Source organism: Daktulosphaira vitifoliae, unplaced genomic scaffold (assembly GCF_025091365.1).
Source record: "Daktulosphaira vitifoliae isolate Bord-2020 unplaced genomic scaffold, ASM2509136v1 Scaffold_4, whole genome shotgun sequence".
Classification (NCBI taxonomy): Eukaryota; Metazoa; Arthropoda; class Insecta; order Hemiptera; family Phylloxeridae; genus Daktulosphaira; species Daktulosphaira vitifoliae.
In genome coordinates, this window is record NW_026099575.1 from 18622487 (window position 1) to 18639069 (window position 16583).

A 16583-nucleotide genomic window follows, 5' to 3' on the forward strand; every position below is an offset into this window, starting at 1 on the left:
ACATCAATATCTTTATTGATTTCGACTTTTTTACTAATTTCTATATTCTTATCGATTTCTGGTAATGAAGGAACATCAATATCTTTATTGATTTCGATTTTTTTACTAATTTCAAGATTCTTATCGATTTCTGGTAACAATGGAACATCAATATCTTTATTGATTTCGACTTTTTTACTAATTTCTATATTCTTATCGATTTCTGGTAATGAAGGGACATCAATATCTTTATTGATTTCGACTTTTTTACTAATTTCTATATTCTTATCGATTTCTGGTAATGAAGGAACACTAATATCTTTATTGGATTCGATTTTCGTGTGTACATCAGTCCCCAATAACTCACTAATGTCTTTTTTAATATTAATATTCTTATTTACTTTTGGTTTTAAAGGAACACTAAACTCTTTATTAATTTTCATGTCTTTATTTACTTTTGGTTCTAGAGGCACACTAAATTCTTTATTAATATTCATGTCTTTATTTACTTCTTGGTTTAATGGCACAGCAATATCTTTATTGATTTCGACTTTTTTACTAATTTCTATATTCTTATCGATTTCTGGTAATGAAGGAACACTAATATCTTTATTGGATTCGATTTTCGTGTGTACATCAGTCCCCAATAACTCACTAATGTCTTTTTTAATATTAATATTCTTATTTACTTTTGGTTTTAAAGGAACACTAAACTCTTTATTAATTTTCATGTCTTTATTTAGTTTTGGTTCTAGAGGCACACTAAATTCTTTATTAATATTCATGTCTTTATTTACTTCTTGGTTTAATGGCACAGCAATATCTTTATTGATTTCGACTTTTTTACTAATTTCTATATTCTTATCGATTTCTGGTAATGAAGGAACACTAATATCTTTATTGGATTCGATGTTCCTGTGTACATCAGTCCCCAATAACTCACTAATGTCTTTTTTAATATTAATATTCTTATTTACTTTTGGTTTTAAAGGAACACTAAACTCTTTATTAATTTTCATGTCTTTATTTAGTTTTGGTTCTAGAGGCACACTAAATTCTTTATTAATATTCATGTCTTTATTTACTTCTTGGTTTAATGGAACATCAATATCTTTATTGATTTCGACTTTTTTACTAATTTCTATATTCTTATCGATTTCTGGTAATGAAGGAACACTAATATCTTTATTGGATTCGATGTTCCTGTGTACATCAGTCCCCAATAACTCACTAATGTCTTTTTTAATATTAATATTCTTATTTACTTTTGGTTTTAAAGGAACACTAAACTCTTTATTAATATTCATGTCTTTATTTACTTCTTGTTCAAATGGCGAATCAATATCTTTATTAACATCAATTCTTTTACTTATTTCTGTTTCCTTATTTACTTCTGGTTCTAATGGAACATTAACATCTTCATTGGCTTCAATAGTTTTATTGTTTTCTATGTACTTATTTGTTTCTGGTAACAATGGTTTATCAATATCTTCATTAATTTCAATTTGTTTATTGATATTTATATTCTTACTAACTTTTGGAAACGTAGAATTTCCAACATCATCACTAAATTTAAATTTATTTTCTACAAATAGTTTGTCTTGATTTTCAAATGATTTATCTTTTGTATATTCAACTTCTTTCGTGGGTTCATCTTGATTTTTATTAGGTAAGTCGTCTGATCCTTGATCGTCTTTAACCCCTGGGAATTGAATTGCTGATGAGTCCTCGCCTGCAAAAAATATCTTTTTAGTATTCCAATTATTATTATTATTATGTTTGATTATTATATCTTTACAATATATAATATTTTAGAAATTTTTTTATTTTTTTTTTGCGTGTAGAAATTTGTAGGGAATTAAATATTATCTGAGTTAATAATATGGTTATATTTTTATTTGATTTACTAAAATCGTGATCGTATATATTATTAAGTTATATAAAGAGATTATTTTAACACTGGTCACTTAATTTATTTTAAAATAATAATTTTTTTTTTAGCTTTTGTTAGTTGCATATGTTTTTATATTTATTTGTTATTTTACACTATTTTTTATGTTTATCCCATATCAATTATAGAGGTGTCAACTTTATGGGATTATACATATTTAACTAGCTTAAAAAGTAGAAAATTACCTATTGAAAAAAGTGCCTGTTTGATAAATCTTTTAAACTAGTTCTTTGGAAGCTATTCATAATTTTGCTCCTAGGAGGTGGAGAAGAGCAGCCGAGGAATTCCTCGGCTAATGATTAAAATAGCGACATCCTTGCTATCGACCACTCATTTTCTTAATAAGACATTTTTTATTTTATAAGGTAGTTAAATTTAAAAGAGTTAAAGAAAAGTAATTATTTTAAGAGAAATTAAATGACTAGTGTTAAAAGAGTCATTTTGTATAATCCTTATCATAATTTAAAAATCTTATTATTCTGTAAGTTAATGATGAAGGTAACTGCTGTTTGGTCGAAATATAATCAAAATTCAATTTTTTGAAAATTACATGATATAAATTAAGTTAAAAATAATCAGTAATGATTGTCATAAATTATCTTTGACCTTTTAAATTGTGTTACGGATAACGATAATTTTAAAAAGATTATAAAAATGACTATATACACCTTTATTTTACTTTTATTATTTACTTATTGAATTGTAAATAACTAAGTGTTTTTTAGGTTCATCCTTTATTGCTTATAAAATTACCATTTTTTAAATGATATGATATACATTTATCTAGTTTATGTTATAGACGACTATACAACTAATCATATAAAGCTAGTAACTTTTAATACAATTACTGGGAGTGAGGCATGTATTATGTTATTTTTATCATTGAAAATTTCTTCGTCGCGCTACTATTCCAACTCAGGTATAATATTATTTAAAACTCTTGAACTAACCAATGGTTCAAAAGTTATTATCGACTAGTTATTTTCTCATATATAATCATTTAATAAAATAAAATAAAGTTAATACTCCTACAAGAGATAAGGGATGGATATAAAAAACAATTAACTACATTAAATCGAGAAATAAATACTATACGATATAACAAAAAACATGCAACATTATAATTCTTTAAAAAGAAATCTAGTAGTCAATGTAAAAACAGTCATGCTATATTGATAAAAAAAATGGAAGTTTATAAAAATTATATACGTAGGAAATATTTGTAGTAATGTGTTTTGTGACACAATTACTCCTTAAATGTCTTTTTTTTTTACGGAACAAAACGATTTTTTCATGAAAGGACCTGTAGAATATATAAATAAATGAGAAAAGACATTCCAAATATCTAATACCTATTTGAAAGCCATAAAGACTAGATGAAATAAATTATTCTTCTATAAACTAGTCCAGCCTATTTTTAAAATGCGTTCAACAGTCTTACATAAAGCTGAAGAGTGCTTTAAGACGATAATGTTAAAAAATGTAATTGTTAAATTTATTATAAAACGTTGATAATAAAAATGTATATTATATCTTATAGTCTAGATATTTATACTTTAAGTACAATTATCAATATAATATGTACAATGTGATTTATTACGAATACATTACTCAATTTTATCATTAAATCAAATTTTTTTCAATGTTACGCCTAAAACTACTCTTATAAATAGGGGATGATTTGAAATATTTCAAGCAACTTTTTTCATGATTGAAGATTTAACGAATAGTAAAATATTATATTGAAAATTTGAAAAAATGTTTTTTCCTACATTTCCACACGGCCATATAAGTAGATCTGGAAATTCAATTGCTAAAATGTGCAGTTATTGTATTGTATTTTTTGGAGGGTAATGAATTTCGTAGAATTACAGTAGAATTAAATAATTTAATATAAATTTAAAGTAAAATAACAGTATGAACATACATTTAGGTTACTAGTTTGTACTTCTAGAAATAGGAAAATATAAACACTAGACAGTTGTTCAATCATCATCAATAACTTTTGATCCAGCAAATATTTTGTGTTACCTGTACATATTTATGTATAAATTGTTATTTAACTAAAAAATGGGGTGTATTATTTTTAATAATTCACATTGTATAAAACTAGTTTTATAATAAGGTCTATGATAAATACAATTAAATCAACCAAATTTAAAATAATTTTAAATTAAATAACAATTATTGTTAAATAACTTTAGATATATTCAATTTTTTTTATAAAGACAAACTTAATAATGTCTAATTTTAACTTTTATTAAACTTTTAAAAGTGATTGTAACATATTTTTATTTTCTTTTAACATTTTCTAATATATTCTGTATAAATAACAATTTTGGTTAACTAACTAGACGCATAGAAAATTGCTAAAAATCCGTTATCATAGCTCCGACTTGTGTATTATAATTTTGAATAAATGTATAATAAAATTGCATAATGTGTTTGTTATTTTTTTTAATATCAATTCCGTCTGGAATAGACTATCTAGATATAGAAAATATACTATTTTAGAATTGATAGTTTTTACTAAATTATCGTAAATAAATCACTGTAATACTTAAAGCCAAATTTAATAGTTAGTTTATATAAAAATGAATGAAATTTAATAAAATTCTAAGCGCAATCATCAGGATCTATATGATAAATTTATAAATTCCATTTTTCAAAGTTCTATAATAATCAAATTTTAATAATTTTAATATGTAAATTAATAATTGTACACTATCTTTTAACCTACTGACATTTTTTTAATACTTTTTTTGTTGTTGTTTATTTTTTGAGAAATCGTTTATGTGTTCGAATAATTTTAATTATTAAGATTTAAAATCTTATAAAAAAGTATATGATACTAATGTACTTGATGTTAAATTTACACCATAATAATTAAAATACTTGTTAAAATTGTTTAATTATCCTAGAAGGTCTATACTGTTATCATGATTTACTTACTTTGAATAGGAAAAGTAAATGTTATACGACATATTGATAGTAAGAAAAGAAATACTTTTGTAAGTCGCATGCTTAATGTTGAATGAGTTGATGGTCACGGCACTAATTTTGAACTGACACTGATTATTAGGGTCGCGACAGCAAGAGTAAATTTTTTTTTGAACTTGCTAAAGATACTATAGTAAGTCTTATCTAACCTTACAAAACATGTATGCTCATGTGTATTACGCACAAATGACAACATTGAAAATTCTGAGGAATGACTAGAACGGTTGAAAATTGTTAGACGTGTTTTTTCTAAAAACTATAATCTCAGATTAATTAACCAAATTACTCGGACAAACTAACACCTATCGGTCACGTTCTACATTGTTCGTAATTATGGGATAGCGTAAATCATTTAATATACGAAATTATGCTATTCAATATTTTTGATTTTTACTTTACATCGCACTGTTGATCTATCAATGGTACTGAATGTATAAATTACTCTTACTATTTTTTTGGCACACGTGGTACGCTAAATAACTTATATTAAATGTTAAACTACTAAATTGATTCAATTAAATGACTTCAACTCAAATTTATGTATCCATCCTTATGACAACTATTAAAAATTTTAATTTTTAATCAGTTTAAAATCTACAGTTTTTTTTATTGTTATTGTAATATGATATATGTGATTGAATTTTTGTATAGCTACACCTATTACGTCTTTTATTGCATTCGTAATCAATATTATATTTGTCTATTGAACATAAGTTATTTGCGTGATATCAAATTAATTAGATTTATGTCAAATTCAATTAGTTGGTCGAACTTTTATATATCCATTTTTGAACTATAATTCAACGATTGTTTAATTTATTTGTGAACGCCAACACTAATCCACTCAGACTGTTTTTATTTAAGAATCCAGATAAGTTTCTATAAAATACTGTTATGTAATTTCGTAATTTAAACAAGTGTAAATATTTGTAGATTAATAGAAGTTACTAGTAATTCGTGATTCTTCCTAGTTGTATTTATGTTTTACAATAAACTTTTTTCAGTTTTTCTCTCTTTTAATATTTTCTATCATAAATATTTGGATCTGACACAAAGATTTGAGAGAAAAACATAGTAAAGTTTAAACTTTTTGATGATATGTTTTTGCTATAATAAAACTTTGCTATGATTAAATAAATATTCCTAGAACTAATTTTCAGAGTTTCATTGAAATATTCAATAAATTAGTAGTAAGCACATTTTATAAATATTTATTTTTTGTTATAAAACTTTGGTTTGACTTGTAATAACTTTTGTATCATCTTAAGAAGTTTAACAAATTAAGAAATATTAATCAATAACGTTGAAAGTATTATTTTATTAATCAAAGTTTAATTATTTATATTATGTTCGAAGAAAATGGCATAAACAAATATTATCACAATATGCTGTGCTTGTTCTTTATACTAATGAAATTATGTTATGCTACTTTTTAACATTAATTAAAACATTAATTTTAATTTCAAATCCTAGTAACAACTGAAAATACTACATACTAATAAGTTTTTTTATTCTTCTTTGTAGACAAGTATTAAAATAACAAATTTATATAAATCAGATAAATCTAGAGTTAATTTTTTAAAAATTAAACGATGTAAAATTTTTTTTTAAGTTAATCTATTAAAAACTAAATTTGCAATTAATATAATATAACATTTTTATTTAATTAAAAACATAATAATTATTAATTAAAGCAATTAATAATAATTACAAATTATTTTGATTTGGTTTTATGTATTAAAATTCTTTAAGGCATTTCGCATGATAACTGTACCCGTTTATCAATTATAATTTTATTTACTGAAATTCATGAAGGATTATACTTACAACTAACCACATAACTGTGTGTATTTTAAATAATTATCAATGAATTGTCATTGAGAATATCAGTAGAATGTAATAATATTATTAAATATACAACTGTACACGGCTAAAAATAAGAAGACATAAAATTTATTTGTACATCCAAATGATTGATATGAATTTTTAATATTTATTAATAGGTATTATTAAAGTAAATCAATTTTTCGGTAAATAAAAAGTTAATGTATTTATTATAACACCCCAATTTTCGAATCGCATAAAATTATACAGCTTTATTTAGCTACATTATTAATTTTCTAAAGATTCTTACTTTTTTTATAGTACCATTAATATTTAATGATACTAAAGTCAGCCAATTATTTGCTGATATTTATTTTAATGTGCACAAATAATATGTTTTATTGAAATAATAAAATACACTAATAGTAAATAGTGAGTATTGAGATCATTGATGGTTAGATAAATAAATCTTGAAAATTTTATCTACATTATATTTAACCTGTAATTTATTTTAATAAACAATTTTTTATTTATAAATAAGTGATCCCTTTTTTTACTTAATTTAGCATTATAGAGAGAACTGTTGAAAAGTTTATAACTGAATTATTTTTTAATTATTTTGCATACTGCAAGGTAACGATGAAAATCAAAAGATTAGTATATTGAATATTATCAATTTTGTCTTTAAAATAGTACTAATCTGTAAAAAATCGTTTTTACGACCACATTCTGTTTACATTTTTTTTGTTTTTTTTTTCACCAAAATTAAACAATTTACATGTTGAAATAAATAGAATATTATAACTAATTACTACAAAAAAATGTAACTAAACTAATCTTATGTGTTCAAAAAATATGTTGATGTTACTATAAAATATCAAAACGATTTATATATTCTATTCATTTGTAATAATCTCTGTATTTTATGCTTATGTATAAATAAACAGTTATGCTGTAATAATTAGACAATGATAATTTTTGGAGGTAAAAAGTATTATAAAAAGGTAGAGCAAACCTTTATTCTGGCCTGTTCATTTCGTGCTTTAGATACCGTTACGTGAATATTGCGATCATCACTGGCGAAGTTCTTTCGTGCTTAATTTGTGAACTAAAACTTGAATTTTTGTTACTTTATTTACCATTTTATTAATATTACCACTGAAGTTATTTTAACAACTGAATAAATATTATCAGGTAAGATTTTTAAATCCATAAGAATGTTTATATTGTTATTTTATAACCCTCGAATCACACCCCGATCAAAAGTAACTCTCACACTAACTCTTACTCTTACTCTAACCCTCAGCCTAATTCTTTTTTTATTTTTATTAATTTTTGAGTTACGATACCGCCTAATACTACACAAAAGTGATATTATAATATTATCAACCTACGCAAAGATTTCACTCAGTTGATATTGTTAGATTTGTTTTTTTGATTAGGATTTATTTGCGTTCCCAGTGGCCATGACCGTTCGATGCTGACGCGTGACAATGAAAATCAAAACGAATAGAGTACTTAATGTACTTCTGTCATTACAACACACCCGTGTACATTGTGTAATTATAAATACTGTCTGCATAATATTAATATTATTCTTGTGGCCACGCGCAATAAAAAATGTGCCGCCGTTGGCCACACATGTTACCACTAACCGAATACGAGAGAGAGATCTATTTTACTACAACACTATGTTACACTTCACACAAACGCACGCTCCTGGACCACAACTATAATAAATGTTATAAAAATCATAAAGACCTTTTATTTTTTTGGGACCACCCTCATTTAACCGTAAATCAAGTGCATCATTATGTGTACACACATTTGTATAAAATGTATACATCATATTTTTGTGTGCATGTAATCATTATGGACTGATGGGTGATTGATGTTGAATGCTATAAACAGCATTGAATCATATTTATTGTATAAATAAATAATGTTCTGCCATAATTTCATTATGTTAAAAAAACATGTTACCTTCCTTCCGTAGTCTAGTTTTTTTTTTGTATAAGATTTGTAATCGTATCTACTTGGAAAATATGCAATGATGCGTTAAATTTATAATTCATCAGTTCCGTATATCCAGATATTATAAAATAATACATATTTTTTTATTTTTATTAGTGATAAATAAATGCTTTTTATGTAGTCTACGAAAGTAATAATTATTAAAAAAAAGAAATTCAACAAAATTATAATTGAGTTAAAAGTTATAAGAGATGTAATAATCTCGTAGGACACTTTGATAATGAAACAAGTGCATCAACCTTTACGCGTTTTTATCGGTTAATATTTTAATTACAAATTGTTATATTTCGTTTTGATATAAGTAAACAGTTTAAATAAAGTAACAATAATTACAATTAATCATGTACGTGCAATACGCAAAAATTAAGTACTTCAAATACGTTATAATGACCAAATTTTGTTTTTACGTAATTTATGTCTGCACAAACTTAAAAAAAATCAACACTTTATAAATACCTGTTATTGACGTAAACATCTAAATTGCCTCTCAAAATATCTACTGAAAACTATGTTATTTAAAAAATATTTTTAAATGATCTTTAAGGTATTAAATAAGTTGGATTAATAATTTATATTTTATTTAAACAAATTTATAAACGTCACTTTTTAAATTATAAAAATTTTATAATAACGTGCATTATGTAGAGAACATTTCAAAAATTACATTTTAAAATTGTTTACCAAAGTAAAAATAGGTGACTTCAAAATTAATTGAATGACTAAAATTTTACGCCACTCGAAAACCGTCAAAATATTTAATTAATGTAGCCAATCTAACACGCTGTATCAATATAAACGACCAAGTATTTTTAGATAATTTTTTCTTTTATTTCTTCACCGCACATATAATTAAATGAATTAATGTTTTAATGAATTTAGGGATGAATCACTATAATTTTTTTAACAGTAAACACGAAAAAATTGAATACATAAAGCTATTAAGTATTTACTCAAGTCGAATTTGTTTTAAATTTTTTATAAATTACTAAGTAACTAGTCATTATGCTCACTTAATGCTATTTTCTCTTTGAAAATGGAATAAAATAAAAAATTAACCAGTAAATATAAAATATCAGCTCAACTATTAAACAATTATGTTATTAAACAAATACATTAATATTAGCGTTGTAACTAAAATATGAATAACTATATATATATATATATATATATATATTTATTAATAGTTTTAAAGAAAACTAAAAAAATGTTATTTACGATTTTTACCATGACAATTTATCATATTTTTTGTGATACGATTTTTATTTTAAATGATACGACAAAATAAGTCTTACATTTGTGCAACTCAAAATGTTCAAAAGTAATTCATGTTCATGTATATTAAATATAAGATCAAATCTCTCATGTGATATTTTTGAGTTATAAAAGAATAGTCCACCAAAATAATGAAATGCTTTTGTTATAATAGTTTACTGAAAAGTAAATGTTCAAGAATAAATTTTGCAGTATTCAATAAATTTCTGGAATCGACTTGAACGCCACTTTATGGTAGTTAATATTATAATCACAAAGCGCACTCGAGGGATTTGAGTTTCTACTGTGATAATATACAAGGAGAGTGTTCGTACAAAATCTGGACTTTTGAAAATTACATTGATACGATTTACGATAATTTTTAGATTAGCCTAATAAATTAGTTTTCAAAGAGCGCGACCGTCTGCGTCTATCTCCGCCTTTTGCGCTATAACCAATGATCATAATCCCACAGTTCTCAGAGACACATAAAAATACAAAACTGATTTAATCGTACGTTTGTACCGTGTAGAGTAAAATTATAATTACTCCAGTCACTGTAGATGCGTATTAAGGTCCACTTTAGAAATAAATTATGACTATCAGTAAAGTAATAGCATGTTAATAATTATTTAAGTAATACCATTACATATCCAACATTTTTTATTTTTGTATTAAATTATTTTTAAATAAAAAAATAACATTTCTATTGTATTGGTAAAGCTTATTATTTAGTTTAGTTATAGTCAAATGAATACAGATTATATTCCACAAGTTAATTTTTATTGTTGTTATGACAAATCCTATAATGTTATTAAATTTGCTTAAGATACCGCACATTTTTTGATATCTAAAAATACGGTCACATTTTTTCTCGGCAATATTATTATAAATGGCGTTTAAGTTATAATCACAATGATTAAGTTACTAATCAAAAAATGTGTACATTTTTATAGTGAAACATACAATGCGATTTTGAAAATGTAATTTTATCAGTGTCAACGTATAAGTGAGCAGAGGCAAAATATAACTAAATCCTGTACATGTTTACATATTCACATATCACAAATCATACTTAAAAGACCTATTTAGTGATATAATTTGTACATTAAAAATAAGTATATATAATAGAACATTTTAAATCTTTGTCTTGAGTGACTTTATTAAATTCGATTCAAAATATGATTTTAATTAATATGATTCGTGAAATTAATTTTCATTTGAAGTTTTAAATGTTTTATAGTATGCCTGCAATTTCAAATGTGTGTAAGGCTATGTGAAGTCTTTAAAGTGAAATCTTAAATACTTTATTTAAAATCTTTATAATACTCAGTAGAATAATATAATTATAGAATAATTTGTAGGCTTTAATATGAATTGGAATACATGTCAAACTTAATGAATACTCATTGTGATTAAAAAGAAAGTCTCGAGAAAATTTTGTTATACACTTCATTGTTAATTTGATTTTATTTTGAAATATTTATAAATTAATTTCATGATCTTAAAAGATGATCTCATATCTCTTCGTAATTTTCTCTTAAAAGATAATAAATTTTAAAAATAAATCAGTTTTTGTTTTTGAATAACGAAAAAATATATATTAATTTTTGATGTTTCGATAATAAAAAAAAATCCGTTAACAAAACTAATGGTTATAGTATTTGGAATGTATCACAATGTATTTTAATATTTTATTAGACAAACACAGTAATAAAAACTAATGAAAACTTAAGATGAAATATTTAATAATAATCAAATATTTATGTTTAAAAGGGTTTTGAGGGTAACAATCTAAGCAAATCCGTATGGTAACACAGTGGCTACAGAATTGAATTCGACATGCTGTATCAAATCCTCTGTCAAGAAAAATCGTAAAAGGGTTTCCCTTAAATTATAAATTAGATTACAGTACTTTTGATTTTATTTCATAGATGTACTTGGTCGGGGGTGAATAATTTTTTGACCACTTACATCCACAATGAACGGTTCGTTTATTTTTTGATCAGGATTGCTAGTAATGTTTTCTACTGTATCTTTGATTTTTATCTACACAATGCGTTTTACCAATGTGAATTATTACGGATACTTGGACCGGTAGATTATCACAGTCACTGCTGTATAATATTGTGTTTTTTATTACACTAGGTTGTAGTCAGAGAATGGGTAATGAATATATTTATATTTATATGTATAAGAATGTATTATATTACGCTCAAATGCGCAGGAGTGTAGTCATAATAAAACAGCTCAAGTTGTCAAGACCTTTTCAAATTGAAACATTTTAGTATCATTTTTTTTATACATACTTGTTCATCAAACAGATGGTCAAACAACCACATTAAAATAGCGCTTTCTTTTTGAAATATTATGATGCATGCATGCGGTTACGTATCTCGTTAACCAAACTAATACTATGCTTATACTCACTTATGCTATACTTAGTGATTGGTTCTTTTAAATACATAACGGACAGGATATGTTAACTCATCTAGTGAATATAACTTAAATAATCATCGGAATCTACAGAGTGATTCTTTTAACGGTAACCACTAAATTTTTTTAAATAATAACTTTTTTGTGATTTTTTTAGTTGTCTTTGTTCGTTACATATATTATACATTATCTCTATTTCTCTGTTATGAAATATTTTTTTTATTCATCTCTTATACCTTAAAGGGGTGTCCATTTTATTTTCTTAAATAGAAACTTACTTATTTAATTAGCTCATCAAAAATACAATTATATAATTAAATAAATGACTGTTCGACAACAACCTTTAGAATAGTATTCCAAAAGTTATTCTAATTTTATACCATAGCGGGAGAAAGAGTAAAGTAGGGAAATGAATAGTGATAAAAATAGCAACACTCACTCCTCACCTGAAGTCGTTACTTCAAATTTTTAATAATTTTTGAAATATCAATAAAATCTATTATTTTATAACAGATAAATGAGAATACATATGTAATGAACAAAAGACAAAAAAAAGATTCACAAATATATTATTTTAAAAGAAATTGAGTGACTAATGTTAAAAAAATCACACTGTATAGTACACATTAATATTAATATAATAAAGGAAAATATAAATTGAAATGTGACACCATAGATGAAACAAATAAATATTTAAACATGCACGGTTTAAAATATAATATTTTTAAGTAAAAATATAATTTTAAAGAAAATTATGATGATTAACACGAAAAACTAAAAATCAAAACGATATTATTAATAAATTTTTTAAGCAGATGTCTAATTCAACCTAAAATATTTCATGACCATAAAAAAATTACTAATATTGCACATTATCATGATTTTATAAAAAAATATGTTAAAATGCAATATTTTTATTTAACCTAATATAATTTTTATTGTTCTGATCATTTATAAAACTATTATTTTTATAATTCATACTTGGATAAAACATGATCTTTGTAAAATAGAATGTATAGAAACTGAGATTTCAAAAATTTCGATTGTATTACAATATTATTGTAAACCCATTTTTCTTATAATTAAAAGTCAATAAAATTTGTATACATATTAAAACGTTTTGTAAATCAAATAATAATTAAAACGTTTTCTATAAATTTAAAATCATCAATAACTAATGTTTATTTTATATACAAAAATATGATATTGTATAAGTTTCTTTTATATCAACTATAATAAAAATTATTTCATATGGAACATATACATAAAATTTATATTATAAATGCACATTAATTAATTTAACTTATAATTGGTCATAAAACTAATTTAACAGTGATTGCAAAAATCTCTAAAAATGTGTTCAAATCCACCCTTATTTTTTTTTTATCTTTAATGTTCACTCCCATTTTATTTTGTCAGATATAAAATGTATAATATTTTTGTTTTGTGTAAATGGAACAAGTTTTATTTGTTGTTGCTTTTTTTATTATTTCAGTATCTCACACTTGTCCGATCATTTTTTTCATTTAAAGAAATATCATGTTCATGGTAGCCGATATTGTTGCCTCATGTATCTGTCTTTTCGTCTATCCCTGTTTATTGCCAATCGTTTAAAATAAATACAATATTTTATATTCTTTATTCCTTCTTTCGAGCATTTGACTGTCGATATAAAGCCTTATTCTAATCTCAGCTAAAGAATCAGTACAAATAAAACCCATTTAAATTTTATTTTTGTTTATATAACTCTTAGAACTTAGAAATTCTAATACAGCAGCACATTGCGATCATTTTATTTTTATCAAACCGATGGCACATTATATTTGACAGCAAATCAATTATTCAACTACTTCTTTCTTCTACGCATACACAAAAAAAAACAAAAACTGTCATTCTAGACTTCTAATGTTCTTTAAAAGTTCATAATTCAAAGTTGTTGTTGCATTTCTACACAAATAAAACTTTTTTGTGGTTTTATAAATAATTATGAACTTGAAAAAATACTCTAAAATATTTTTCTAAAAAGATAATGTTTGCATCAAACAACATTGTATACACTGATATAATGATCATTTAAAATGCGATTGCTTATTCTTACCCTAAAATCGTTTTGATACACTTTTTATTTTTATGTTAAGAAATAAATTTCCTTCTTAATGATAAACAATTTAAACAAACGAACATAATATTGGAGTAAAAAGTAAAAGCATTCAGGATATACTGAGTATAAAAATATAAATACAAAAATCGTCTGGATAGTTAAATCTCGTTAAATCCAGTATACTTGTATACTTCATAAGAAAAATTAATTTAAAATTATAAAAAAATATACACCTTTCAAACCATAATATAATTTCATATATCCATGCTAACGAGCTTAAATTGAATAATTCCATGAAGTATTATATGTTGGTAAATAAGTATAATAAACATAAAAAGCAATATTAAATTCCATAAATATCCTACAAGTCTAAAATCCAATTTATTGTTTAGGAAAGAAAACACAAAAGAGCACGGAATTTCTTATGTTTTCACTAACCAGATGTGAAAATAAACACTTTTTTTAAAATTTTACTGATTTTAGCGTTCAAAGTTTACTATGCTCGTTGAGTTGAATTAAAGAGGAATGACCTATTTTCGTAACGTAAGGCAAGTGATGAGAAGATATTTCTCTAAAAAGGGGTCACGTTATAAAAAAAAGTCATTACGTTGTTTCTAGAACAATAAAGTATTTGATACGTTTTGGACTTTTTTTTTATATACGATTATTCTAACTTGACAATATGTAAATCGTAAAAGTGTCGATAAAATTAATGCTGCGATAAGGTTTCAGTACACATAAACAAATAGTTTCCTCGAAATGTGTAGTTTGACATGCGGAACGAGTTTTTCCTAGAAAGAGAAAAACAATTTTAAACACTTACAACATTTTAATAATGTTTTATGTGAGCCATATACGGTTAATCATTATAGAAATGAATTAAGAAAATATTATGTTGTCCTCGTAACGGTTCATCAAATATTTTTGTTCACAACTTTATTCGAAACTCATGAAAACATGACGGGATTTATGTGTCTCGTAGCAATAAAGTCTTTCATTATTGGTTCATGTAAGTTTTATTCATTTACAATCTAACAGCGTAAGTTGTTTTTAATGGTCACTATAACTATATGATTCTATACCGATTATGCTCAACTAATTATACCTCAAAAATAAGTACAAAATCAAAATAAAAAACTATAGATCCAAATTTTAACTATAAATATATTATTATGGTAATTTCAAGCTATATTTTGAAATTTAACGTCAAATTTTGGATTAATTAAATCAAATCAATTACTGAGCCTGATATCATTGGTCATTTACTAAATTTTAACTAACATTTTTTTTTTCAATATTAAAAAAACCTTAAAATTATATATCAATTATTGATAAACTATGGGAAAGGCTAGTAACCTATCATTGTAAATATTTAAAACCTTTTATCAATAACTAAGTTAAAGCAAAAAATACAAAAAAAATTGTTCAAAAAATATGAATAATAAAATATGTTATTAATTTAATATAATCATAATACATATTTCGAAATAAAAATATTATTAATTAACTTAGTAAATTTAGAATGAATGTACACTGTGATAACTACGTCGGTCTACTATTAAAGTTACTATATTAATAATATAAAAAATTATCATTTTTCAAAAATTTAACAGTTTTGTAGACATTTTCATTATTAGAAATAACAGTAATTATAATTACAATTATTACAAATAATTGTTGGGTTTACATATTCAATAATCTTTGTGTATTTTATCGAATGTAATTATAGTTATAAATGTTTTATTATAAAAATAATTCTGGGCATTGTGAATAATTATAATTTGTCTGGTTAAAACTGTTATTTAAGCTAAAACTGTTTTGGAGGTATCTATTATTAAGATTTATTGAAGAATTCTTAGTATAGACATAATTTTATTTTCAATGTCTTACATTTTAAATAATACCTAAGTAACAACTATTTTAATGAGAATGAAGAAATGAGTAAGTTTTTTATGGATACAAAAACTAAAAAAATGCTTAGTAATTTTTAATTTTCAAATAAGATGT

The 16583-nt window shown here is 23.8% G+C and overlaps 2 protein-coding genes across 5 annotated transcripts in view; one reads left to right on the top strand and one right to left on the bottom strand.

Annotated features, from left to right (window-relative positions):
- The window catches only part of LOC126904977 (protein FAM186A-like), a 7866-nt gene extending 2738 nt beyond the window's left edge, over positions 1 to 5128 (bottom strand). Inside the window, exons 1-2 of the mRNA XM_050684381.1 lie at positions 4883 to 5128; positions 3 to 1711 (exon numbers count right to left, since the gene is read on the bottom strand). Of these exons, the coding sequence (XP_050540338.1) occupies positions 3 to 1711; positions 4883 to 4952 (1779 nt within the window). The 5' untranslated portion in view covers positions 4953 to 5128. The remainder of the gene's footprint in view (positions 1 to 2; positions 1712 to 4882) is intronic.
- The window catches only part of LOC126904869 (protein madd-4), a 104070-nt gene that overhangs the window by 9211 nt on the left and 78276 nt on the right, over positions 1 to 16583 (top strand). The gene's annotated exons all lie outside the window — the stretch shown is intronic.